This window comes from Mirounga leonina, unplaced genomic scaffold (assembly GCF_011800145.1).
Source record: "Mirounga leonina isolate KUSES-001 unplaced genomic scaffold, KU_Mleo_1.0 Mir_201, whole genome shotgun sequence".
NCBI lineage: Eukaryota > Metazoa > Chordata > Mammalia > Carnivora > Phocidae > Mirounga > Mirounga leonina.
In genome coordinates, this window is record NW_023270504.1 from 8,052,547 (window position 1) to 8,080,408 (window position 27,862).

A 27,862-nucleotide genomic window follows, 5' to 3' on the forward strand; every position below is an offset into this window, starting at 1 on the left:
GTCGGTTAAGCGACTGCCTTCGGCTCAGGTCATGATCCTGGAGTCCCGGGATCGAGTCCCGCATCGGGCTCCGTGCTCGGCGGGGAGTCTGCTTCTCCCTCTGACCCTCCTCCCTCTCCTGCTCTCTGTCTCTCATTCTCTCTGTCTCAAATAAATAAAAATTAAAAAAAAATATTGTTTATACTTATAAATTAATTAAATGCATCTCTATTACCTATTTACTTATCCATTGCTCTTGATTTGTAAGTAAATATGCCTCTTCTCTCTATATTGTCATTTTCTTTATTAATTTTAATGCAGGCCCAACTCAGTATGTAACATCAAAACTTAAGTTGGAGGTGAATCGAAGTATCATATAGAAGATGTAGCAATGAAAAAGGGCAAACATTAAAAACAAATAGTTTGAATATAAGACTCATTCCCTAAATTTCTGGCATAATTTTCTCTTGCTTAATATGAGCTGAAAAATGGATATGTTAGTGATGTCACGTGCGCTGAACCTTTATCGGTTTACAATGCCAGATTAAATTCATTCAATATAATGTATCTCATCCATTCTAATATGCCAACAGTTGTATTACTAGAAGAAGAGCACTGCTGATTGAGCTATAACACACTATTGATTTTGGAGTGATCTGTCATTCAGAAATGTTGCAATGTGGGGGGAAAATGTGTGTTAGATTCACTGAAATATGATAGAGAAAGAGGTGAACTTCTTCTTTTTTTTTTTTTCCCTTGGAGGCAACCCAGTCATCCATGCTTACCGATACCCAGGGGGGAAAGCAAGACGTTTAACACCTCAGGACTTGATAAATGCCTTTTTCAAATAGGCATTAATATCCAGGAATATAAAAATGATGTATTACACACACACACACACAGAGGAGAAGAGGAGAGAGGTAGTTATTAGTTTAGGGGTAAGAGATCAGCAACCTATACTTCACTGAAATGATTTCTTTCCTTCTCCTCTTCAATTTGCTAATTAAAAATAGCTGGTTTACCTCAAATCGTGTTTATTAAACATTGTAAGCTTTCTTTTCAGCCTGAGAATGTTTTGTTTTGTTTCTTTCAGAAGCCAACATCAACGGGTAATTCATAAGCCTGTGAAAACTGTGTTTACAATGCAGATGCCTAGCACCCCAGCATTACCGAGAAGCTATGCTTTCATAACACCACACGTGCTTTGCATGTTATCAAAAATAAAGGGTTACTTTTTTAGTGTCCTGGATCCTAGTTAGGTTCTAGATATATAAGGTAGTGAGATATCTGCTATGGTGTATGCCAGAAGGAATCAAAATGATTTTCAAAAGCATGTTCAAAAGACTCTAATAAGCCTACCCAAAGACTTTCTGAAAAAGCCTGCTCCTGAGGAGGGCATTTGGCCTTTAATCAGCTCAGGCATCTTTAGGTTTGTTTGAATTGAGACCTCTTTTTTTGGAAGGTAATAATTGTACTGGTGCCTTGAAATGTTGATGAATATTTAAGGAATTCCTAGTGTCCACTAGCTCTAAATCATTGTCTCATAGTTTTTCACCGTGAAATTCTTTGAAAATTATGATTAACATGGGACACAATTAGGAGCTCATGAGGGCAGATAATAGCTTATATCAAATCAGGCAAAATATATCGTCTCATGGACAGTTTGATGCAGGAAATGATCAAAATTAGGTCTACGTAATTTTTTGATGTCAACAACAAACACTAAAGAAAGGAAATGATTTTCATTTTATGAAGGAAAAATGAGATAAAATAGAATTATCTTTAATTTTACCTTGTATTAAAAATTATGACACACCCAAACATATCTTAAAAAGACAATAGTGGCTTTGTAGCTTTTTAAATGACATCTTCACATAATATTAGAAATTATGTCTCTAAGTCAGACCCTTGCATGATGTGCAGCAGCAAGGTGGTTTCTATGTTTATCAATAAAACATAAAAAATCCTATTTCAATAGACATATTATAACAAGGGAAGGCCTTGGACTAGACTTTTTAAGTATTAGTGTGTTCTTTTTGCATTAGGCCATATCTGTAATCATTAATTAATATTTTACCTTCTGACTTTTCAGAAAGAATGTTGGAATTGTTCATCTGTACTTTTAAGTGTTTTCTAAAATTTGCATATTGGATTCCAGCACAACTTCGTTCTTACTTCCAGAGAACCTTAGTTAATGAGCTTGTATACTAAAAATATTTAATATGTGGGTAACATCGAATACATCTTAAATATTTGCCAAAGTTATAAGGCGTGATATACAATATATATCAGTCTTTAAATAGATGGCACTCAGCATCAAATTTTGTTGGTAAATATAGTGATCTCTGATGCAGAATCATGGACTCGTACATCCACTCAAAAATATTTATTGAATAGTTAATGTGTCAAGGTTTGCATAGATGTTAGAGTCATTGACCAGCCAAAAAGGAAAAAAAAAAAAAGGCAGTCCCTGTCCTTGTGGTGCTTACAGTCTAGTAGAAGGATACTGAGATCATTCAAAGATTGATATAAATAAATATAAAACTGAAACATGTAGTGAAGCATATGGTGTTATGAGAGGATTGATTGGGAACTGACTTGGTGAAGTCGGAAAGGATGACTCTGATATGGTTGAGCTGAGACCTAAAAGTTGAGCAGGAGTTAACTAAGCAAAGCTGGAAGTACTGGTGTGGAGGGGATAGGCACTGAAAGCATGGCTGGTGAAAGGGAACATCATCTGCCAATGTCCTGAGACAGAAGGGATCATGGCGAGCCGCCAAAAGGCTTGGATGGCATGGGGAAGATGTGGATGGGTTGAGAGAGCAATTATGATAATGGTTCAAGATATGTGGGTGTCGGATTCTGGATCCTCACCTAAACCATGCAATGGATTGTGGTCAGTATTCAGAGGGGTGAAAAGTGACAGAACATCAAATGTAGGAAGCCACCACCATTTTGATGTTTAATACTTCATGAGTATTCTCTTTTAATAGAATGTTGTATTTATACAAAATAATATGTACAATATCCTTTTTAATTTTAAAGCATAGTACTATAATGAAGACCTATGAACCCCTCAGCCAAGAGAAGAATGAAAAAATTACCCATGTGCTCTGGCCTCCCTTCCAGAGACAACTGGTAGCTCATATTTTTAATATCACACTAGATATTAAAGTGTGGTATCTTCTAGGATTTGCTTTTTTCCCTCTCTCTCAACATTATGCTTCTAAGATTCATCAAAGTTGTGTATTGCTGTGAGGCTCTAGTTCATTCATGTTTGCATCGTATAATATTCCACTCTGGGAATATACAATTTATTGATCCATTTTCCTGTCAGTGGATATTTGGATGCATTCTAAATTTTTTTGTTTGTTTTATTTTTGTGTTGTTGTTGTTTTTACTATTGATGCTAATATGAATGCCTGTAGTACGGTACTATGTGTCTCTTGGGGCACATGTCTCCCTGGGAATGGGATTGCTGGGTGGGAGCATATGTTTTCCAGTGTGGTTGTACTGATTTTCATTCCCACAATTGACCTGCATCCATTCCAGCACTTGGTTTTTTAAGACTTCTTAATTTTTGCCAATCTAGTGGGTATAAAATGGTGTCCTATCATAGTCTTACCTTGTATTTCCCTAATTGCTAATAAAGGTGAGAAATTTTTTCATATTTATTGGTCGGATGTGTTTCTTATATAAAATGCCAGCTCAATCCTTTGTCCACTTTTCTACCAGGTTATTTTTTTTTTTCATTGATTTGTAAGCATTCTTTCTATATTCATATATTCTGAATTCTAGTTCTCTGTTGTTTCATATCCCTCTGAATACTGAGTGAAAAATGAATTAGAGGGGCACCAAGTGAATATAAGGAGACTAGTTAGGAAGTACACTCTTTCCTAATGAACAATCATTGCATGATAATTTTATAAATATATTTAATACCTTTCTTATATTTCTTGTGTTAAAATAAAATAAAATAATATTAGGAACGTGGGGCATTGGTGGGGCATTGGTTTTCCTACTGCTACCTTAAGAAAAGTTGGCCTAAATTGGCTTCTGATGAATTCTGCTCTGTGCATACAAAGGGATGGTTGAAACCTGTGCATTATTGGTGTTTTTATGAAAACAGCTGATGATCAAAGTAGCTTCAAAGTAATCTTCGACAGAATTAATGCTGTTTTCATTTGCCTTCTCTTAAAAATTGTAGAAGTTCAGAGCTGGATATTGATGTGAGTGGGTAAAACTCTATCTGTCTTCATGGCCCTGAGCATTGTAATGTACATGCCGTGAGTTGGACAAGTGTTATTTTCCTGTAAATGTTTAAAAAAAATCACAATAACTGTTTATTTAGTACTTATTATAGACTAAGGGCTTAAAGCTTTTCGCATATCATCTATATCCTTAAAATAGCCGTGTGGTATGGATATTATTATTCACAGATGGGGAAATTGAGTCTCAGGGCAGTTAAATAAAATTCTTGAGATCACAAAGCCATGGCAGAACCTGGATCCAAGCCAATTACATTGGTCTCTGAGACATTATCTTTTCTACTAAGTACACGGGCTTTTCATGCATGGAGTTTCATAAATTACATTAATTATGTGTTAAACTGTGTGTGTGTAGATATCTCATTTAATTCTCAAGAACTTCCTTTGAAATTGTGCTATGCAGAGCTCCTCATCATTTCATCAACTCCGTAAATATTTCTCTCCGATCTGAAGAACTTCTAAATATATTCTGAATTTATTAAAATATGGCTTCATACTTCTTTTGTCAGAATATTTGCATTGATTGTAAGTAATGCAAGTATTAGTTTTCTCCCTCCCTTTTAGAGAGAATTTCTTTCTAGTATATGGGAAAAGGGATGAGGTCTCCCTCCCACCCTCTGTGTGTGTATGTGTATGTGTGTGTGTGTGTGTGTGTGTGAGGGTGGGGTGGGTTCTCTCCAGTGTTGTTCCCTTGACAACTTCAAGGTCGTGTGTTCCTCTCACTGCCCTGTGGGCTGGCACTCTCTTGGTTCTGATCAGTAGTTCACAGCTTGTGCTGACAGACTGCGCTAAGAACATGAGACTGCATAGAAACAGGAAGGTGTACAAAAGGCTGAAGAGTGCTGATCTTACCTCTATGTATTGTTTCCTAGCTCTTGTTACACCATCTTGTGAAGTGGTACCTATGTATCAATCTTTACTAAATAGTTGTGGAGATATAACAGGAATCCCAGCAAGTGAGGATTGAAGACAGCAAGCTAAATCAGACTTTTCCCATCATCCAGGAGGAAACATCTTCCATTGTACTTCATATTGTTATTCAGATCAAAGTCGGTTCTCTCATTTATTCCCGTCTCCTCCCACTCCTGCTTTATCCCCTCATTTTCTCTGGGACCTCCCAGAGGCTGAGTCTATTATTGAACTATATACATCACCATATCATCCCTCAGGGACACAGACTTTGCAGAAGCTTTGAAATGACCACTTGAAATTCCATTTTCCCCCGCCTTTGGTGTGAGAGCACGTGCTGCTTGCATTGGCAGCATATTGATGCCATGTTTTCGGTAACAAATAGCACTCAGTAGGTTTCTACACTATGTACCAGGGGATGATGGGCTTAACGTTAGTTAAGTTGTGTGCACTGCCATTTGAGCGTGATTTTATGAGGTAGTGATTTATGATGTGTGAGGCTAGTAGTGGTGCTTCAATGGGGAAATGGTATCCAAAGCTTGTCTGTTTATTTCTTGCTTATTTACTCTTTCAACTCTTTACGTTCTGCAGATCAGATAAAGACCGCTTACTTAGAAAACTAAGCAATTAGATAGCAGAAAAAAATCCATTCTCCAGTACCGTGGGGGAGGGATTACATATGGTCTCAACCTCTGAATTGCAGCAGACCCTGTATTTAAACTGTTGAGGTGTTTGAGTCTGTTGAGTTTGATATTAGTCAGTATGCTTCTTGGAAATCAAATATTGAGAGGCTTTTATTACACCCCAAAAGAAAAGAAAGAAATCGTTTCCTTTACTCCTCACTAGTTATGGGGTACATTCCCTAACACAGCCTTTTCAGCAACCTTGTTTGTCTAGAGGCTAGGATATTTGAGAATCCTGGAGTGATGGCTGAAGTCATTTTTATCTCTAGCATCATCATCAAACGTTTAAGTATCATGTACTGTTTGAATGTGTAAATCTCACAAATGGAATCAAATGGTCCGGTGAGGATTATTTATATTGAAAAATAGTGCCATGTGTCTCAACTCTCCAAATTTGGAAATTCTTTTAGCATATGCTGCAGAATTGTTTTTGCACCCCCACTCCCGGTTCCTGACACATGGTAGAAATGTAATATGTCTTTACAATGAACATGAAAAAAGGGAAGGAAGGAAGATGGAAGTAGATTGTCACAGTGGTGTATGATCATTTGTTTTAACATTTCCCACAGCCTTTTTTTTTTTATAAGCCCTTTACTAGAATTGTTGAGACATCCATATGTTTTTCAGGATTGTAATGATTGTGTTGTTATATTGATGAAGAGCATCTTGTGAATGTATTTTATAACTACTCCTATTGACGTTTGTGTTTTTCATCTTATGAAAGACGGGAAAAATCATCAGGGGAAGGAACTGGCTTTCACTCCTTGGAGTTAGTGACTAAGAAATTTGAACCATTAGATGGCTAGATTATAGGACATTGGCCACATTTTCCCAAAGGAGTTCCTTGAAGATGTAGTCGATTATATTATTGGAATTACCTTATCCAATTAGGATACAACTGTTGCAATAGTTTATTTGAAATTCAAAATGTATCTTTTTACCCCTGGGAATTCAAATGAGGAAAAATATCTAAGCAGACATGCTATCATTAAACACAAAGGTTAGGGAAACACCAATTAGGCTAAACCAAGTTTATGTTAAAATGAGACTGTGGAGACTATAGGTACGTACCATAACCCCCTTACAGATCTGATCCAAGCTGATTAGAAGTTAAACATTAGTTTTTGAGGGGAAAACCCTAAATTAACCATCTCCACGTGGCAGTTTTCATTGCCTTTTGAATTCCCAATTGAGGACTTAGTTTTTTTTAGGATTCTAGTTGTAGTTGTCATATTTTGATGGTGTCTTCATTCTATTTTCCACAGTGGAAAAAAATATTACTTTATCGTGTCATTTTTCCAAGGGAAAGGGAATAGATGTGGAATCAGTACCTCAAATATCATCACATCCTTGAACTTTTCACTCCTAATGCTATTAACTCATATTAAGGCAAACAGGGTTGTGCTTTCTCAAAAATCAAAGAGAATCTTTAGTCCTTTCTAAGACTAATAAATTTTTGTTACTCTTTCTGTCCACGAAAAGCAATAATTTCTAAGCTTGATTTTTGATTCGTTGGAGTTGGTGCAATAGGAAGTGGCCAGGAAAAAAATGGTCCCTTGCAGATATTCACAAACTGTCAGCATGAGTGCCCTGGCCACAGAAGATGTCTTTTTATGGAGATGTTTTGTTGTAATTTCAGAAGGTGGTTGTTAGTTATCTTGGCTCCATTACATTTAGCACATCTGGGATGTGTTCACATGAAGACATTGGCTAAAAGCTGTGTCTTGTGGCCTGGAATTGACTCTGATATTGAAAAGACTGAAAAGGACATTTCTTGCTAGTTGGCCTCATCCAGCAAGGACACCTTCCATGGGAAGCCCAGTCAGGAATTCATTTTGGAAGTGAAGAGTGAGTGTAGAAGTCAAACTTCTCAATGTTGTAGAATTCTTTTCAAACTGGCTTAATGCGCTTTTAGTGCTTTCCCAAATTTCTGCCTTGACAATTATAGCTCTGAGATGATTATTTACAAGCCTGGTACCAGAATTTCTGCCGGTGAGTCCACCATTAATTTATTGGAGTTAAAGGAATTTGTGAAAATGACTTGCATCTGAATTATAGCCACTGTAACCCATCACAGATAGTGCCGGCCACTGAGGATGCCCCGAGACAAGCTGGAACACAGTGCTTGCCTCGATCTCTCAAGTCAGAACTCGATATTTGACAAAAGCAATCAGTTCTGCTAAACTTGCCATGTAGCAATATCTGAAGTTTTCCAATATTAAATGAGAATAACTCAGACGAACAGTAGAATCCTGTTGCATCCGTACCTATTCTTTGTTCATTTTTAGTGCCAAAGTTTGCCTTTGTTGAAAACTATGGAGTTTGGGCCATGGTAGAATTCATCCACTTTAGTTGGAGTTGTAAGGTCCATTTTATATAGTGAAGTATACACAGATTAGCTCACAAGGATATGATTCCAAGGGCTGATTAATAGTGGACAAATTAGGATTTTCAGGTAATTTATCATTTATTTTTTTGCCATTTTCTTAGTGTATGTATACAGAAATGTGGGTATGTTTGGTGTAAAGTGAGAAAGTATGTACAAAAGCACTTTGTAAAGTGTCCACTGTTGTGTCATCTGGATAATATTAATACTAGCAACAATAGCATCAACTCTGCACAACTTATGTAGCACCTACTGTGTGCTGGGAACTGTTCCAAGTACTTTACGTATTTTTACCTATTTAATCATCACAGAAACTGGAGAAGGATAGGTGTTATGACTACTCCACTTGATAGTTATGGAACTGAGGCCCACGGTGGTGGAGTAATATGCTTGAGACCATCCAGTTAGTATGTGGCATAAGGGGGATTGGAACCCAGGCAGTGTGGCTCCAGAGTTAAGAACAGGGATAGAGGAAATCCTTCCTTCTTTCTATGGCATTCTGAATATTACATAGTTAGAAAATATATGCTTCTGGCAAGGCTGGAATTGGATAAGAAAAATAATTTTAAAAGATGAAATTGCTCATTTGATTTTGATGTTTATAAATCTGATAAGCACCTGTGATTTTATTTTATTTGTCCAAAGAAAATTTAGAAATAATAGCAAATTTGATGCTTATTTTAATTTGATGTGAGACCCTTCTAACTCTATGGTTGGTTTTGAACAGCTTTATTCTTCCAGCAATATAAATAGGGCATCTTTAAAAACAAAGGATAAAATGCAGCTCTCTATTTCTCCTTTTAAAAAAGACACACCATTGTTTTTATCTCTTGGTTGGGTCCTTGCAGTAATGTGGTTAAAAGGCTCCCTTACATAGGATAAAAAGGGAGCTAGTTCATAAGGACCCAGGGTTCTGCTCACAGTAGGTTCTCTTCCAGATGGTGACAGGGACTTGTGCAATTTTAAGAAAAATAGACCTGGATTTTCATGTTTTTCAGCTTTATTTATTGTAGCTGGACCAACTGTATCTTACAGGGCTCAAATGAGAAGCAGTAAATTGGTCTGTAGAGGTGAGAAGCATAATTAGTAGAACAAACTGAGCTACCCTTTATAGAAATTTAGTACTTAAGTGAAAATGTTCTCACATTTTTCCTCCAACTTACAACCTCAACTCTGTAGTTTATGGGTCTAAAAGTTCTCTTAGAGCATCTCCTTCTGCTATAATAAGATGTAAAGTAAAAGCACATTTGACTCCAAAGAAATGTTTTATTTTGTTTTCCCTCCCATTTTGGAAGGATCATTTTTTGGCCGAATGAAATTGGCCGAATGAAATTAGTGGAACATAAGGAATAGCATGAGGACATTAAGAGAAGGAAGGGAAAAATGAAGGGTGGGGAATCAGAGGGGGAGATGAACCATGAGAGACTATGGACTCCGAGAAACAAACTGAGGGTTTTAGAGGGGAGGGGGATCGGGGGATGGGTTAGCCCAGTGATGGGTATTAAGGAGGGCACGTACTGCATGGAGCACTGGGAGTTATACAAAAACAATGAATCATGGATCACTACATCAAAAACTAATGATGTATTGTATGGTGACTAATATAACATAATAAAATAGAATTAAAAAAAGAAAAAAGAAAAAAAGAAATTAATTAAATTGAAAAAGCTTTCTCTTAAAAGAAAAAAAAAAGACAGGCTTTTTTTTTTCTTATGTATTCTCTAGATTCTCTATTTCTTCCAAGACTGGTCATCACCTTTACTCACTACAGCACTATATGAAAAAGTCTTGAAGGAAGAATACATGAAATAGGGAGCAATGGTAAATGGCTGTGTTCTAAAAACTTATTTATCAGTAAATAAAAGTCACCATAAGGATAAAGAACTCCAGACACTCTAAGTGTCTATTAAAATTCTTGGCATTGTGACATTTGGGACATTTGTTGTGCACAGGACAGCTTTGCTCTGATGATCATATAGTTAGTAGGGGAGATATGCATGTAAAAGCTCTTCGAAGTCGACTGTTTTCTTTTATGTGCTTCCATAGGGCCTAATATATGTGCCTATTATGGAACTGACCTTATTGTTAACACTTTGAGGTGCGGGTTATATCTTATTCACTAATTCTAAGACACAGTGAGTACCTAATGAGTATTTGTAGAATGAAGAAGTGGGGGATAGGACGTGTCCATAAGTAAGACAGAAGGAAAGCTTTTCAGGCAGAGAAATAGGATATGTGAGCAAAGCAGAAAGATAGAAAACTGTGGTTGAGAAATCATCACATAGTTCTATTTGGTTAAAATATGTGTGAAAACACTATCGGAAGCTACAGTTGAAAAGTTAGACTAGGTAGGATTTCACAAATCATTGTCAAGATGAGGGGTAGTAAATGAGCCCTTAAGTTTGGGACTTTAAATGATCAAGATGGTTCTGATCTTCTTAAAATAAATTGAAATTGAAAACAGGATTAAGAAAGATGGACTATTAGTGATATTGAGCATCTTTTCATGTGTCTGCTGGCCATCTGTATGTCTTCTTTGGAAAAATGTCTGTTTAGGTCCTCTGCCCATTTTTTAATTGGTTTGTTTGTTTGTTTTGGTGTTGAGTTGTATAAGTTCTTTATATAGTTTGGATATTAACCCTCTATTGGATATATCATTTGCAAATATCCTCTTCCAATCAGTGGTTTGCCTTTCTGTTTTGTTGATGGTTTCCTTTGCTGTGCAAGAGCCTTTTCTTCTGCAGTAGTCCCAATAGTTGATTTCACTTTTGTTTCTCTTGCCTGAGGAGACATATCTAGAAAAATGTTTCTATGGCCAGTGTCAAAGGAATTACTGCCTAGGAGTTTTTTTGGGGGGGAGTGTTATGGTTTCAGGTCTCACATTTAGATCTTTAATCTGTTTTGAATTTATTTTTGTGTATGGTGTAAGAAAGTGGTCCAGTTTCATTCTTTTGCATGTAGCTGTTCAGTTTTCTCAGTACCATTTGTTGAAGAAACTGTCTTTTCCTCATTGCATATTCTTGCCTTTGTCATAGATTAATTGGCCATATAAGCGTGGTTTCATTTCTGGACTCTCTATCCTGTTCTATTGATCTATGTGTCTGTTTGGGGACAGTACCATACTGTTTTGATTACTACAACTTTGTAATATAACTTGAAATCTGGGATATGATACCTCCAGCTCTGTTCTCCCTTCTCAAGATTGCTTTGGCTATTTGTGGTCTTTTGTGGTTCTATACAAATTTTAGGATTATTTGTTTTAGTTCTGTGAAAAAAATATTGGTATTTTGATAGGAATTGCATTAAATCTGTAGATTGCACTACTCATCAGGGAAATGCAAATTAAAACCACAATGAGATATCACTTTACACTTGTCAGAATGGCTAAAATAAAAAACACAAGAAACAACAAGTGTTGTCAAGGATGTGGAGAAAAAGGAATTCTTGTGCACTGTTGGTAGGAATGCAAATTGGTGTAGCCACTGTGAAAAACAGTATGGAGGTTCCTCAAAAAATAAAAGGAAAATTATCATATGATCCAGTAATTGAACTAGTGGGTATTTACCCAAAGAAAACAGAACCACCAATTCAAAAGATACGTGCATTCCTATGTTTATTGCAGCATTATTTACAACAACCAAGATATGGAAGAAACCCAAGTGTCCAGCGGATAGATGAATGGATAAAGAAGATGTGATATATATATATATATATATACACACAATGAAATATTACTAAGTCATAAAATAGAATGAGATCATGCCATTTGAACAGCATGGGTGGACCTAGAGGGTATAACGCTAAGTGAAAAAGTCAGTCAGAGAAAGACAAATACCATATGATTTCACTCATATCTGGAATTTAAGAAACAAAACAAATGAACAAACAAAGGAAAAAAGAGGCAAACAAAGAAACAGACTCTTAAATACAGAGAACAAACTTGTGGTTGCCAGAGGGAAGGTGGGTGGGCGATGGGTGAAATAGCTGAAGTGGATGAAGAGTACACTTATTTTGATGAGCACTAAGTAATGTATAAAATGGTTGAATCACCTATATTGTACACCTGAAACTAATATAACACTGTCTGTTAGCTATGCTTCAAGGCAAAGAGAAAAAAATAGAGGATACCCGTCCATTGTGAAAAATCAAGTTTCAGGTGCCAGTAGAACCTCCAGATGAAGATAAGGCAATCTAAGTGGAAACAGGATGAGAAGCTTAGGAGAGCCAGGTCGGGCTGGAGGAAAGACATTTGGCAGCCAGACTGCAGAAAGGGTTGTGCAACCAGGGATCAGATAAAATTGCTGATGGGGAGAGGGAAGATGAGGAGAACTGAGGATAAAACCCCGGGGTGTGAGGGGAAAGTATGACCAGAGCATGAGAGAGAGAAGGAGCAGTGAGGGCCATGTGTCACAGCGTCACACCACCAGGAGTTGTGCCTGGGGAGGGGCGTGGAGCACAATGTGGGGCGCAGTCGAGCATTGAGTTAGGGTCTTGCTCTACCACGTGTTAGCTGAATGATCCACGTAACTGGAGTTACCTGAGCTCTTGGGCTCCAGTGTCCTTACCCATAAGATGGGACTAACACCTCAGTAGTTGCTGTATTAATTTAGTTTAATAATACCTTAAAATCACTCTTTTTTAATTTTTATTTTTTTATTATGTTATGTTAATCACCGTACATTACATCATTACTTTTTGATGTAGCGTTCCATGATTCATTGTAAAATCACTCTTGTCTATTAAAACAATAAGAACAAATAAAATGGGGCGCCTGGGTGGCTCAGTCGTTAAGCGTCTGCCTTCGGCTCAAGTCATGATCCCAGGGTCCTGGGATCGAGTCCCACATCGGGCTCCCTGCTCGGCGGGAAGCCTGCTTCTCCCTCTCCCATTCCCCCTGCCTGTGTTCCTGCTCTCGCTATGTCTCTCTCTGTCAAATAAATAAATAAAATCTTTAAAAAAAAAAAAAAAAAAGAACAAATAAAATGGAAGATTTGGAGTTATCTGTATTTCTTATGTACATCAAGCAACTATAGTACAACATACAGTATTTTAAAAATGTCTTGTAACCAGTATAAGATTGAAGACTTAGGATTTTTTTGAGTTACATGTTTTATAAAGGAATACACTGTCTTTTACCTGTCATCTTCTGAATAAAGCCCTTGGAATTTAAATATAATTCACTCTGTCTTATCAAGCATAAATTTTGGAGCGCCAGCTCTATACCCACCACTTTCCTAGCTCTTTTTACTAAGCTCCTTCAAATAGGGCTTTGGGTTTCCAATTCTTAGGGTGTTTATTAAGCCGTGTTTTTCTTTAGGCATCACTAATATTCTTTTTTTAAATTAACATGTATTATTAGTTTCAGAGGTAGAGGTCAGTGCTTCATCAATTGCATTTAACACCCAGTGCTCATTCCATCAGTTGCCCTCCTTAATGCCCATCACCCAGTTACCTCATTCTCCCACGCCCCTCCCCTCCAGCAACCCTCAGTTTGTTTCCTAGAGTTCAGTGTCTCTTCTGGTTTGCCTCCCTCTCTATTGTCATCTTATTTTACTTTACCCTCCCTTCCCCTACAATCCTCTGTTTTGGTTCTTAAATTCCACATATGAGTGAAATCATATAATTGTCTTTCTCTGACTGACTTATTTCATAACACCCTCTAGTTCCATCTATGTTGTTGCAAATGGTAAGATTTCATTTTCCTGGTGGCTGAGTAATATTCCATCATCCACCACATCTTTTTTATCCATTCATCTGTTGTTGGACATCTGGGCTCTTTCCATAGTTTGGCTATTGTGGACATTGCTGCTATAAACATTGGGGTGCAGGTGCCCCTTTGGATCACTACATTTGTATCTTTGGGGTAAATACCTAGTAATGCAATTGCTGGGTCATAGGGTAGTTCTATTTTTAACTTCTTGAGGAACCTTCATACTGTTTTCCAGCGTGGCTACACCAGTTTGCATTCCTACCAGCAGTGTAAAAGGGTTTCCCTTTCTCCGCATCCTTGCCAACATTTGTTGTTTCCTGACTTGTTCATTTTAGCCATCCTGACTGGTGTGAGGTGATCTCTCATTGTAGTTTTGATCTTTATTTCCCTGGGCATCACTAATATTCTTAACAACTCTAAGACCCTCAGCTTTTGAGGCAATCTTAAATTTGTAGTACATAAGTGTTCCTAGTACAATCTATTGTGATTTTCCCAGTACATTTTGTTGAAAATACTATATTTTATTTCTGGGAGAAGCAAGATCATTATTTTCTTGGGAAACATTTGCAAATTTCTGTCTCAGAAAATATTATGCTGTATAAAATTTCTATGTCTCACCATCATGGATAAAATGCATTTTAAGTGACATTTTAATGTACTGATACATTCCCTTTTCATTAGAAAAAAGAACAATAAGAAACACCTTTTCTTATCCTCTGTATTAGGGTAACACATTAAGAAAAATACTCCTGAATCGCTACTTTAAAGGAGACTATGGAGTCGGTATGAATGGACACCTCTCTGGAACCTACTGCAAATCTGCACAAGGCGGAGGTAAGACTGATCATTTTCTCATCATTGTGGGATTCTGGTCACATGTCTTCACACTGGTGTTATGCTAGCATTTTACTTAAAATAGAACAAATATAAAAAATCCACTCAAAAAGCACTATTAAAAGCCATTGTACAAAATTTTGCATTCATAACACAAGGATCTGAACATCTAATTTTGCTCTTTGATGCTGGAAAATAGTAAATTATGTCATAATTTCTTAATATGTAAATTAAGGACAAAAATAAAGCTAGTTTTCTTTTTCTAAAATATTATTATTAAGAAAAAACAATTATAGGTGTTATACATTGAATAGAAAGCTATGTTTTTTCAAACTTCTGACATTTTTTTAAAACCCTAGCTTTATTATATTTAATGCTGAAGGGAAAAAATTCCAGTGATAAATAATATTCTTACAGTCTAATAATTCAAAAACCTATGTGCTAATAATGTCTGGAAATTAAGATTTTTTTTCAATTTCCTAAACACAGGGAACTTCTCTGGACAAGATTCAGATAAGATGGGGATATCAATGTCAGATATTCAGTGTCTACTGGACAAAGAAGGTGCATCTGAACTTGTCATCGATGTTATAGTGAACACCAAAAATGACAGAATTTTTTCAGAAGGCATTTTACTTGGCATTGCCTTGCTTGAAGGAGGAAATACACAGACTCAGGTACCTGTTTATCATGATGAGTGTTATGTTGGTTATTTGTATTTCTTATTTACTTGTCATAGAAACCAAGGAAAGTAATGTATTTTTCTTTTTGCTTCTCATGACTATCTAAAAAAAAAAAAAAACCCAACAACCTGGTATCACATTTTCCTTATAAATTTATTTGATTTACTGTAGAAACTGCAGACCTTCACAAATTATTCAGTGAAGCAGAACATTCCTTAGAAGCTTCCTTTCTAACATTATACCAGAAATTCTGATTTGTTTAGGGAAATTTGAGGCCTACTTTCAGCCGATAAAAACATTTTGACTCATCTAAGAATTAAATGTAAAAATAAATAAATACATAAACTCCTCACACTGTGGCATTATAACAGGTTTTAGTACCACTGATCACCCCTCCCAGCACAGCCCCTCCCATTTACTTTTTTTTAGAGGTTTAAAACAGCCTTTTTATTTGATGCCCCAAATCTCCCAGTTCTTATTACCCTGATACCTCTAAGTAAGTGAATTTTCACTGGTCTGGGGAGAGAAGAACCATTTCCTTTGTTCCTTCAGCTTGGGAGGGGTGAGTTGAAAGCGGCCATTCATGTCTTCTGCATGCAGGCATCATCATACCACCATTTCCAGAAGCCACACGTTTTACTTCGAAACTCCTACCACGTCCTCCTGGGCTCTGCCACTCCCAAAGGCAGAACACACTGGTGGTGGTGGGGGCGCTGAGAGCAGAGCTGGGGAGTGTTCCCAAAGAACACACATCTTGCTCCTAGTCCTACCGCCCGCTCACCTGCTCTTTCTGCGTTTGTCTTGGTTGGAGAAGGAAACTATGCTTACAACTAGTTGGAAATTTCAGAATCCGCTTTTCCTGTTCAGGGCAAATGGAAGTCACATCTAATTGAAAACTAGGATAATTCCTTTATTAATCCAGCAAAGGCAATGGACAACAGGAATTTTGCTAGATCCAATAGCAGGTGGCTTTAGGAAGAAAGGCCTCATGTACAGCAGATGTCACAGTGACCAGAAAACAAGTCCCAAACACTGATACTGTTGAAAAACATCTTGAAAAACATCTTGAAAATTCTCATGGTATTAAAGCTGCAACACAGATTCCTCTGAGGGGAGTTGGGGAAGTGGGTGGTGGAGGGATTTGTGTGGGTTTTCTTGGAAAGGGTCTTGTCTTCTACAACCAGATATTCAGTTGGGACTTTCTAAAGAAATTGTCTAGGCAACTACATAATGTGAGAGATAGATTATCCAGATAGTAGTGAAGGATTTTTTGTTTTTAATCTCTAGATAGAAGCAATCCTTGCAATTAAAGTGCCTTCTAGATTCCTGTTACTGGACCATGCAGGGTCATTGGATGAGATCATCTTGGACCCTACCTACATATTTACGTTTATTTATGTCCTCATATTGCTGCAGAATAAGCCAGCTTCTGCCAGAAACTTCCTGTTCCACTTTAAACTCCTGACAAGGTCCCTGCATCCCTTTAGAGCCCAAATACCTTTCAGTATTTTTTCACATGATGTTTCTGTGGCAGTTGTCACTAGTGACTTTTTCTTTGTTTTTGAAACCTTTTCTTTCTTTTTCCCCCCATTTTTTAATTATGTTCAGTTAGCCAAAATATAGTATTCATTAACTTTTGATGTAGTGTTCAACACCCAGTGTTCATCATAACACGTGCTCTCCTTAATATCCATCACCTGGTTATCCCATCCCCCGACCTCCCTCCCCTCTGAAACCCTCAGTTTGTTTCCCAGAGTCCAGAGTCTCTCTTGGTATGTCTCCCTCTCTGATTTTCAACTTAGGTCTTGGGACACCATTCTCTTCTCATTTTACCTCCTGCCATTTCTTCTTAGCCTTCTGTGAAAGCTCCTCTTGATCTACTTAACTCTTGAATCCTGACATCTCTCACATTTCTTTGGGCTCTCCTCTGTTTATTTTGCTTGTTCCTTTAGCCTGACCTCGTTCATTTCTGCATCTTTAACTTCCATTCAATGCTGATGATTTTCCACCCACTCGATGCACTTCTAGACTCTATATCCAGCTATCTTCCAGAATGTTTCGTGGGATGTCCCACTAGTACCTTAAACTCAACGTGTCCCAGACTGAATACACTGTTATTCTCCATCCACCCAACTCCTCCTTTTACTTTGCCTCCCTCAGTAACTGCAGGACCATCCACCCAGATGTCTGGCCGGAAGCTGAAAGCCCACTTTGACCTCAGCTAACTCACTCTCACTCCCTTCCTGAGTATCTCACTGAAGGCCAACGTCTGGTGATTCTGCCCTGCTAACATCTCTCATATCCACACTCTGCTTTCAGTCTCTGCATAGCCAGCCCTCTTTACCCAGCCTTCTTATCTTTTCTGGGCCACCAGGTCTTCCGGGAGGTATCCCTGATCCCAGTTTTGTACTTCTCCAAATCATTCTCCACTTTGCCTCCAAAGATATCTTTCCAAAAAACATGTTATTCTCCTGCTTAAAGTCAGTCACTTGCCCTATAAAGGCAGAAACTCCCTAACACAGTCCATAAGATCCTTCATAATTTCATCTCTTCACTTTTTGCTTTCTGATTCCACCTTCTCCCTCCTCTGTCCTCTCTTCTGTGCACGAGGTATACTGAGCTCTTCCTAGTTCCTCATATGTCTCGTGCTATTTCTCACGTTCCTTTTTCCTCTAGGTGGACCCAACTCATGAACTTCTCTTGGAAGCCTTTTCCAATCCCATGTGCCACTAGGCAGAATGGTCCACTAGTTACTGCATGCCCCTGCTATATCCTGCAGATGTCTTCAGTGGCATTTCTGCCACTTGATTGTGCCTTTTCATGAATGTGGCAGGCTCGATCTAGCAAATTATGGATCCTTAACAATTGAGACCACATGAGGTTCATCTTTGTGTCCCATGTGTCTGACACCATGTTTGGCCTTATGGCTGTATGAATGAATGGTTTGAATCAGATTCTACCCCCTTCACAAAGTCTTCCCCATCTGGCTCAGGCCTTGACAACCACTCCTTTATTTGAGCTCCCATAACATTTTTTCCTTAATATCCATTTGGCACTCTGCCTATGCTACTTTGCTTTGTTGTTATTTGAATGACATTTTGCCTCTCTAATTAAATTTCATCCTTCTGAAAGTAGATCCTGTCCTATTTCTTCTATCCACAGTGCTTTATCACCATTCAACAAATATTTGTTGATGAAATAGCATTAAATTATTTTTGTATATGAGAGCCTTTTTTAAAGATGAGTTATGACAATGTCATTTACTAGCCACCCCCTATTTAGGTTTATCACTTTTCTACATCACCGTGTATAACCCAAATAGCAGCTATATTCTCCGTCTCTAAAAGGTCTCACTGAGGTCAGCTTGAATCCTATTCCTTGCCCTTGAGCAGTCTAAAACCCACTCCTCCCCAGGACTCCTGCTGGTCCCCAGGGAGGGTGGTTACATTCTTACAGTGCCCTTAGGCACTAATGCTTGACAGCCCTACTTCTATAAGAATCTGATTCCCTTCCTTAATTTATACCTCCTAGCTACATCAGTCAATTTATATGTTTAATATACATTATTAAAGATTGGTTGAAGGGGAGCAGAGGGGAGGCATTTCTGTTATAATTTCAAACTGAACACTAATAATAACACTAATCAAAGTAATGCCTGCTAAATACCAGGCCCTGTTCTTCGTGCCTTCCATGTACTGACTTGGTTAATTCTCACGACAACTGATGAGGTAACATATGTTATCTTCATCTTACCAAAGAAGAATCTGAGATAGACGGTTTAAGCTCCTTTACCGAGCTCACATGGCTAGTTACAGATAGAGTGAGGACTCGAACCCATGCAGTCTGGCTCCAGGGTCTGTGCTCTTAACCACTCTAGACATCTCCTTTCTGAAATAACCTTCTACTTCCTGACCCCTGGGAAATTTCTCTGGCTGATCCACCCTGCATCAGTGCCTTAGGCTTACACCATCTCTCCGGTTCCTCCCTTCATTTTCCTTCTCTGCCTTCCCTCTTCTGGGCTGCCCCATCCTTCTTGGGGGAAGTCCTTCCTCTGTCACACAGATCTGTTGACCCATCACCCTTGGTTCCTGAAAAAACCTCAGAGTTTCCCCTTATACTCTGAAGCTTATGGAAGCAGTTTCCTAATCAAAAACCATATCTTTCAAAATAGAAATCCTTATGCTATCTGTTGAGATTATGTACACATTTATAAAAAACATGCTTTTTATCTTTATTAAAGTCATACTATTCAGCTTTATAGTGCCCTGGTTTTAAAAAGGTGGAGCCTATATAAGTAGCCTGTGATTTTGAGCTTAAGAGGTTACTTTAATAAATTTAATGACTTAGAGTCAGAGAATCTAGATTTAAATCCTAGCTTTACCACTTACTAGTTATGTAATATTGGGCAAGTCATTTACCTTTATTAAGCGTTATCTTATTGATCTGTAAAATGGAAATAAGAATAATTATTTATCACACCGTTGTACTGAAAGTATCAATGAGATAATGTATTTCAAGGAACTAAATAAATTATAAAACTTTGTTTTAATACAGCCACAAAGTTCCTGCAACTTCCTCATTAATATATTGGAACCTCTTTTCACCTTCTAACCCAGTTATATTGGAAATATTAGGGTCTAAACATCAGCTTAATTTGTGGGACTGGAGAGGTCTGTAAATGCTGCATTTATCCTTTGAATTAACAGAACCAGCTTCACTGTTTCATTGTAGTTGCTATGGTAACTGTGGCTTTTTGCCCTGCTTTCTTGAGGGGTTGCTAGCCTTCTGCTTAGAGCTTCCCCCTGTAGGTATGAAACCAACTCCTAAGGCTCATAAATTGCTCTGTACTCATACATTGCCCATATTGAAAATTGCAGGACAGGCATCCATTTCAAGACCTGATGTCATTAGAGTCTTATCTGCAAGTCCCAGGATCTATAGGTCATGGTTCCTGGCATTCTTTTAGGAAAGCCTACGTACAGGAGCCAAACTCATCAAAATTGTCTGTTTACATTTTTGGATTATGGTTCATTGTACTTGATTTGGGAGTCATTGTTTTTCATATGTTTTCTTCACAATGTCTCTCATCAAGGTTATATAACTGTCTTTTAATCAGTACAGTTACTAGAATTATTATCTTTATTATTTTTTTAACTTTATTTCTATTGTACCTATTGTGCGTATCCCATGATTTTCATATTAGTAACATACAATTTCCCCACCCAGTACAAATTCTGTCTTCTCTGGAGTGTATCACCTTTCCCATCTCCTATTTCTTCTGGATACTTCCATAAGTCACTAAGCAGACAGTGATTAGGCAGATATTTTCACGGTTCAGTATTTCTACCTCTCACTATGATATATTTTATCATCATTTTGGTGTTGAATCCTTTCTACATCATTATTCACTCTTAAAGCAGAATCCATTTTATACATTTTATGGCAGGCTTGTCCTAGACCCCATGCAAAGCAATGTAGCTAATGAAGTACCAAAAAAACTTAGTGCCTATCTATTAGTGGGTTCCTGTGAGTGAGGCTGCCATGGTAACACATTCTAAATTAAATGTACTGTAATTTAGATAAAGAGAAAAATAACTCTTTGTAACTCTGCGTAAACTCACATTTACACAGGATGATCATTGGATTAGTGGCTGTTTTCCCCTCCAGGTGACAAACTCAGGAGGGCAGGGATTGTGGAGGCTTTTCCTTTTTGTTCTGTCCCTAGTAGTAGCCAGGGCCTGGCACATAGTAGGCACTCAATAAATATGTGTTGAATCAAGACATGAGTTTATACTAATATAAAAAATCAAGGAACTCTTTGCATACAACTTCTTACAGTGCCCTTGTAAGTTTTTAAGATGAAATAATCAGTAAGAATGAATGAAATAACAGGAAAATATATTGGGTTTTAGTCGAAAGTTCTAAGCAAATACAAGCTATTATTAGTATATGCTAAATTGTACAGGAGACTGGTAAAAGCTGCTAATTTATGAAATAATAATGGGCAGCACATTAAATGTGTGCTTTTATCCATGATGTTTATGTTTATTTCAAGCATGCAAGCACTATTTTTCTCCACTTGGGTATTAATATCTTAATATATGTTTTCTTGCAGTATTCCTTTTACCAGCAGTTGCATGAACAAAAAAAGTCAGAGAAATTCTTCAAAGTTCTGTATGACCGAATGAAGGCTGCTCAGAAAGAGATAAGATCAACAGTGACAGTTAATACCATAGACTTAGGTAACAAAAAAAGGGATGATGACAATGAATTGATGACATCTGGTCCACGAATGAGAGGTAAAGAAATACCTGAGTACTTGGGGGAATAGAACAGAAGGTCTCACAACTTTTAAGTCTCACTGATCTTTGTCATCTCACCTACCTTAGTCTCATTCTCATTGTCCCAACTGTGGTTCTGTGTACGGAGTTCCATTCTCAAATTATCATGACCATGGGACTGACTTTGAAACAGCTGTGCAGGACCAAACTCAAACAAGGCATTATCAGTGCAAAGCAACTAAGTGACATGAAAATGTTTGGCTTCATTGTGGAGTGCACGGTAAAGAGCCAGCTGCCCGAACCTTTGGAGTGTTCGTGGAGTCCAGATTTTAAGAATAGAAATTATAGCACCATACTCTAATGAAAGATTCTTGGTATTTGGAATAACAAAGTCATTGGCAAAGTAAATATAAATCATATAAACAGTAAGGTTTTGAAGTTTGCCATATTTTCCCCACCTTCTTGAATTCAAGAATTCTCATATTTTATATTTATCAGAAAGACACGAGCCCTTCTAAAATTGGTGAAGCATTAAGATCTTTTTTTTAATGTCCTGTGCAAATTTAATATTTTAGTTGCTACTTCAGATTGTTTTGGGGAAATTGTTGCACCTCGTGTCAGATGATTTTTAATTCAGTTTTAGAGAATTTGGGTAACTGGCTGTCTTGTTTTTTAATTAGCAAAAGGAAGTTAATTCAGAAATATAAGAGTACTGTTTTATTTCAGTAAGAGATTCATCATTACTTTTAAAAGAGGGAATGAAAGGGCAATTAACAGAAGCTTCTTCGGCAACGTCCAAAGCATACTGTGCATACCGAAGGGAAATGGATCCAGAAATAGACATTATGTGTGCAGGATCAGAAGCAGGAAATGCTGAGGAAAAGTCTGCAGAGGAAGTAACGATGAGTCCTGCAATTGCCATCATGCAGCCCATACTGAGGTTTCTTCAGTTGCTGTGTGAGAATCACAACCGGGAACTGCAGGTATTTGTTCTATTTTGTGTAAAAGCTGAGAAGACAGCCTATGATTATAGGTAACTAAATTCAAATACTAACGCGTAGTTCAGGAGAGAGTTTTGGAGGGATAATCAATAAAAACCGATAGGGCTCTTCTGAGTTGGGAAGAAACATTTGCATCTAAGTGAAGAAAAATGAGGGGAAATTCCTTTATGCGTGAAAAAAATCAGGCTCATATATTATTGGCCATTGCATCCTCAACTCACATCTTTTCAGCCTCAGTTGGCATCATCTAACCCTAGTAGTCTGGTATTTGTTGGGTACGGTCGCATTTGCCTCTTCTATACCTTTCATAGTTTTTTGGGGTTTTTTTAAGATTTGTTTATTTTTTTTAGAGAGGAGGGGGAGGGGCAGAGGGCGAGAGAGAGAGAATCTCAAGCAGGCTCTCTGCTAAGCACGGAACCCCATGCAGGGCTCAATCCCAAGACCCTGAGATCATAACCTGAGCCAAAACCAAGAGTCAGATGCTTAATCAACTGAGCCACCCAGGTGCCCCTACCTTTCGTGGTTTTATAAATACAGGGGCTTTCATCATTTCCAACTCAATTCATATATCTTGAGTGAGGATACAGACTATATTTATACGTCTTCATTAGAAACAGTGAATATAGGAGGATTATTTAGGACAGTAAATGTTGATACCTTTGTAGACGAATATGGTCCTGGTCTTACATCTTCTTTGGTACATTTTTCTTTTTCAAATAGATGGACTGAGGGGCACCTAGGAGTTTTGGCCTTTTGTTTTTTGCATTGTTTGTGCACTGCTTATGTCACCATGGCGTAACTACATGAAAGGTAAAATCGTCTCTAAGAGCACATATCCAGGATTAGGGAGAGCAGGGTTTGAAGCTGTGTTCTCTAGTGAGAGCCTAGAGTGAAGGTGTTCTGAGTTGGTAAGAGATGGTAGATTCATACGAATTGAATTAAACATCCTCTAAGGAGATGAGAAGCTCAGGACTTCGTGAATGGTAGAAACTATGAGTCTTGTGGCCCACCCCACCACAATGTGGATAGGGCTGCTGCAGAGCTGTGGCAGGCAAAGGCCAGAAGTATTACTTCCAGAGGGAGGATCCTAGAGATGTGCCTACACGCTTATCCTGATCCATTTGGTCTGTCCATGTGCCTACACGCTTATCCTGATCCATTTGGTCTGTCCATGTAGGAGATAGATAGATAGTATCTGATCAAATATTTTTCTAATAGGAGTGTAAGATCAGACAATTAGGAAAATGTTCTTATAAAATAGTTTTGAGTGTAATGTATGATTACATTACATTCTTATAAAATTGCTGGGGTGGTGATCTCAGGGTCATGAGATCGAGCCCCATATCGGGCTCTGCACTCAGAGGGGAGTCTGCTTGAGATTCTTTCCCCCTCCCTCTCTTTCCCCCTCTGCTCCTCCCCTCCACTTGAATGCTCTCCCTCTCTCTCAAATAAATAAATAAAATCTTTAAAATAGTTTTGTTTTAATAGAATAGATGGTGAAATTATTCACAATAGCTAATATGTAGAAACAACCCAGTGTCCATTGACAGATGGATATACAAAATGTGGTATATCCATGCAATGGAATATTAGTCAACCTCACAAAGGGAGGAAATTATGACATGTGCTACAACATGTATGACCCTTGAGATATTATGCTTTAAGTGAAGTGAGTTAGTCACAAAAAGACAAATACTGTGTGATTCTATTTTTTTTTTAAAGATTTTATTTATTTGAAGAGAGAGACACAGCGAGAGAAGGAACACAAGCAGGGGGAGTGGCAGAGGGAGAAGCAGGCTCCCCGCCAAGCAGGGAGCCCGATGCGGGGCTCGATCCCAGGACCCTGGGATCATGACCTGAGCCAAAGGCAGACGCTTGACGACTGAACCACCCAGGCGCCCCTGTGTGATTCTATTTATATGACCTACTTAGAGTAGTCAAAATGAGAGAAACAGAAAGTAGAGCAGTGGTTGTCAGGGGGAGAGGGGAGGGGAGAATGAGGAGTTGTTAATAGGTATAGAGTTTTAGTTTTACAAGATGAAAAGAGTTCTAGAATTGGATGATGGTGATGGTAGTTCAACATTATGAATATATTTAATACCACTGAACTGTACACTTAAAGATGTTTAAGATGGTAAATTTTATGCCATAATAAAAAATTGGAAAAAAATCACACAAAAAAAACTAAAGAAAAAAAAAGAAAGTGGTGGAAATAAATTCAATAAGTAAATTAAATAATAAATTAAATTAATAAAAATAATTAATAAATAAAAATAAAAGTTTCCCTCTCTGTTTACCTTTCACTAGGTTTACTCCTCCCAAGAAAGTACTGTTAACAGGTTGTGCTTCCTTCCAGGGATTTTTATGCACGTAGAAGCATATTGATCTGTACACGTAAACTCTTTTTAAAAAACACAGATTATGTAATGTTCCTCAAGTTACTTTTCATTTAGTAATACACCTTATTACTAGATTTTGTTTATATCAGTACGTATTGAAGTACCTCATTTTTATAGCTTTGCAATATTCCAATGTTTGGATGTACTATTATTTGTTAAATCAGTCACATTATGATAGGTATGGTATGGTTTCCAGTTTTTGCTATTATAAGCAGTGTGTGTGTGTGTGTGTGCATCATATGTATATGATGATTTTATATACATATGTGTATGTGTGTGTATATATATATGTATATATACATATATGAATGAGGTGGAACTGTATGTTAACTGAGTATTTTAATAGGTGCTTCTAGGTTGCCCTCCATAATGGTTGTATGATTTACTGTTTGAAGATGCACTGTTCATAAAGGATCATTTACTTGAAAATTGCTTCTTTCCCTGATGAACTTCTTTCTAGCTTCTTGTGTCCTTCTCCTTTTCCTACTACTTATTTTTTTTTTTGCCTTCTCCATATAGTTTTAAGATAATGACATTGTTATGAGCTATACAGATAAATTTAGATTCTTGAGGAAAAAACTTAAGACTTTATTCTTAAACCTAGGGGAAATTTAATAAATGTGAACACTTTCTTATAAAGAGCAATTCCATTCCACATTGCCATGGGGATATTTTTGAGTCAGGAAAACACACATAGTGAGAGAGCTGAAAGCATTTAGCATAGTGATTTCTTTTAACTCCTCAGGTATCTTTTCTTTTGCCTTCAGAACTTCTTGAGGAATCAAAACAACAAAACAAATTATAACCTCGTCTGTGAGACCCTTCAGTTTTTGGACTGCATTTGTGGAAGTACCACGGGTGGCCTGGGCCTGTTGGGTCTCTACATCAATGAGAAGAATGTAGTGCTGGTCAACCAGACTCTGGAGAGCTTGACGGAGTATTGCCAGGGCCCATGCCATGAAAATCAGGTAACCGTGAAAGCAGTTCTTCACGCAGAAGTATTCATGACTAATTAGCAAAAGGATCAAACTGGTGAAGGAGCCAAGCTTTGTCTACATGTAAAAGATCTTTCTTCTTGCTTTGCCAGATATCTTTACTTTTCTCACGAAACATACAAAGACTGAATTCTAGACTAGCAAATACTATGCCCTATTTTTATTTAATTTCATCATAAAAGAAAATTTCCATGAAAATGTTCCAGATAAAAATCAGACCTCCCGAAAAGAGTGAAATGTGTTTCTTCACTGTTGCTCAGTTTTCATCTTTAGTGACTCTTTCCCAGGATTTGTGGACTACACTCCCTTTGGCTTCTACCACTCTGCTATAGTGTGTAGTATATATTATCTCCTTTATACTCACAGTAAACTTATGGAAATTATGAAATAGGTCTTATTGCTCCCATTTTGTGGATGAATAGGTTCTGACTCAGAGATCAGGTGATGTTCCATGGTCTCGGAGTGACAGAATCAGTATATTGTAGAGCCATTCTTAAAACTCAGGACTTTTGATTGGGTCTAAATAGAGTGCTCTTTTGACTGCATTACATTTTCAAGGATAAAATTTCATCTCTCTCTTCCAGAAGGTTTGCCTGATTCCATTTTCTTGGACATCAAGGACATATTGTGAGCATAGAAGACAGGACACTTGAGCTAGTACAGAGAGGGGAGTCACCCTAGAATTTATTAATTAACTGTTCACATCCACTTAAGTGTTACGGGGCTATCATTGCAAGCATGGATTCAGCCTGGAAGAAAGAGTTTTCAAGTGGTAAACATTTCTGGATATAAATCTTAAAGAAGCCATTGAGACCAAACATCAGTGCATAACAGAAAAGAAGTGTGAAAAAAACCAGGCTGCAAAGTATGACATATGCACATATGTATGTATAAACATGTACACACATATGCATACATAGGTATGTAGAATAAAAACCAACAATTACTGACATAAAGAATTTGTTGTGAGGATACTTTCCCCCCTCTGTAATGTGCATGTTACCTGGTAAAGAAGTCTGCAGATTTTGCCCTGGATTTTCCTGGATTATATTTCAGTCTCCTAGGGTAATGATACAAGAAAACTTAACTGTTGATTTAAAAGTTGAGGAAAAATATACAAATTTGGAGACTTGGTTTTGTTGCTGGTAAATAAACATGCATATCTATAATATCAAACACATATTTCCCACTTTTGGTCTTATAAAAGGATGAAATTGAGTTTTGAAATTAATTTACTAAGTCAGGTAGGCTCTAAAAGTAAAAACTAATGATAAAATAACATAATAAGACAGTAATAAATAGTGATAATAAACATGAATCCCACATTACTCTCAAAATATCCTTACTTTGAACCCCAACCTCTGAAAATGTGTGGGAGAAAAGAAGGTTGCCAGAACATTCCAGAAATGATCTGCAAATCGATTCCAAGTCTAGCAAGTGTCTTAATAATCAGAAGAACCTCAGGGAATGTGGGAGATGGATGGAAGATACCTTTCCCTTGTGTTGGGGGAGTAAAAAATTTTTTGTGCAAAGGGAGAAATGAAGCCCATTCTGAAAAATAACCGTTATTTCAGTTACCTTGAGTTTACTCTTTCTCATTTAACTCACCTGGGTTTCCATTTTTCAAACCCCCTTGACACTGGATACTGCATTGTAACGTGTTGTTCCACGAAATCCAACCCACAAGTTTCTGATGTTCAAGTTCTACCCATTGAGTTAAAATCAGGATCCTGT

At 37.5% G+C, this 27,862-nt stretch overlaps 1 protein-coding gene across 9 annotated transcripts in view; it reads left to right on the plus strand.

The window, feature by feature from the left end:
* The window catches only part of ITPR2 (inositol 1,4,5-trisphosphate receptor type 2), a 497,457-nt gene that overhangs the window by 318,962 nt on the left and 150,633 nt on the right, over window positions 1-27,862 (plus strand). For all 9 annotated transcript variants that reach the window (XM_035028030.1, XM_035028031.1, XM_035028032.1 and 6 more), the window contains 5 exons: window positions 14,661-14,769; window positions 15,259-15,446; window positions 21,568-21,751; window positions 22,460-22,716; window positions 25,901-26,101. In XM_035028030.1, coding sequence (XP_034883921.1) covers window positions 14,661-14,769; window positions 15,259-15,446; window positions 21,568-21,751; window positions 22,460-22,716; window positions 25,901-26,101 — 939 coding nt within the window. The remainder of the gene's footprint in view (window positions 1-14,660; window positions 14,770-15,258; window positions 15,447-21,567; window positions 21,752-22,459; window positions 22,717-25,900; window positions 26,102-27,862) is intronic.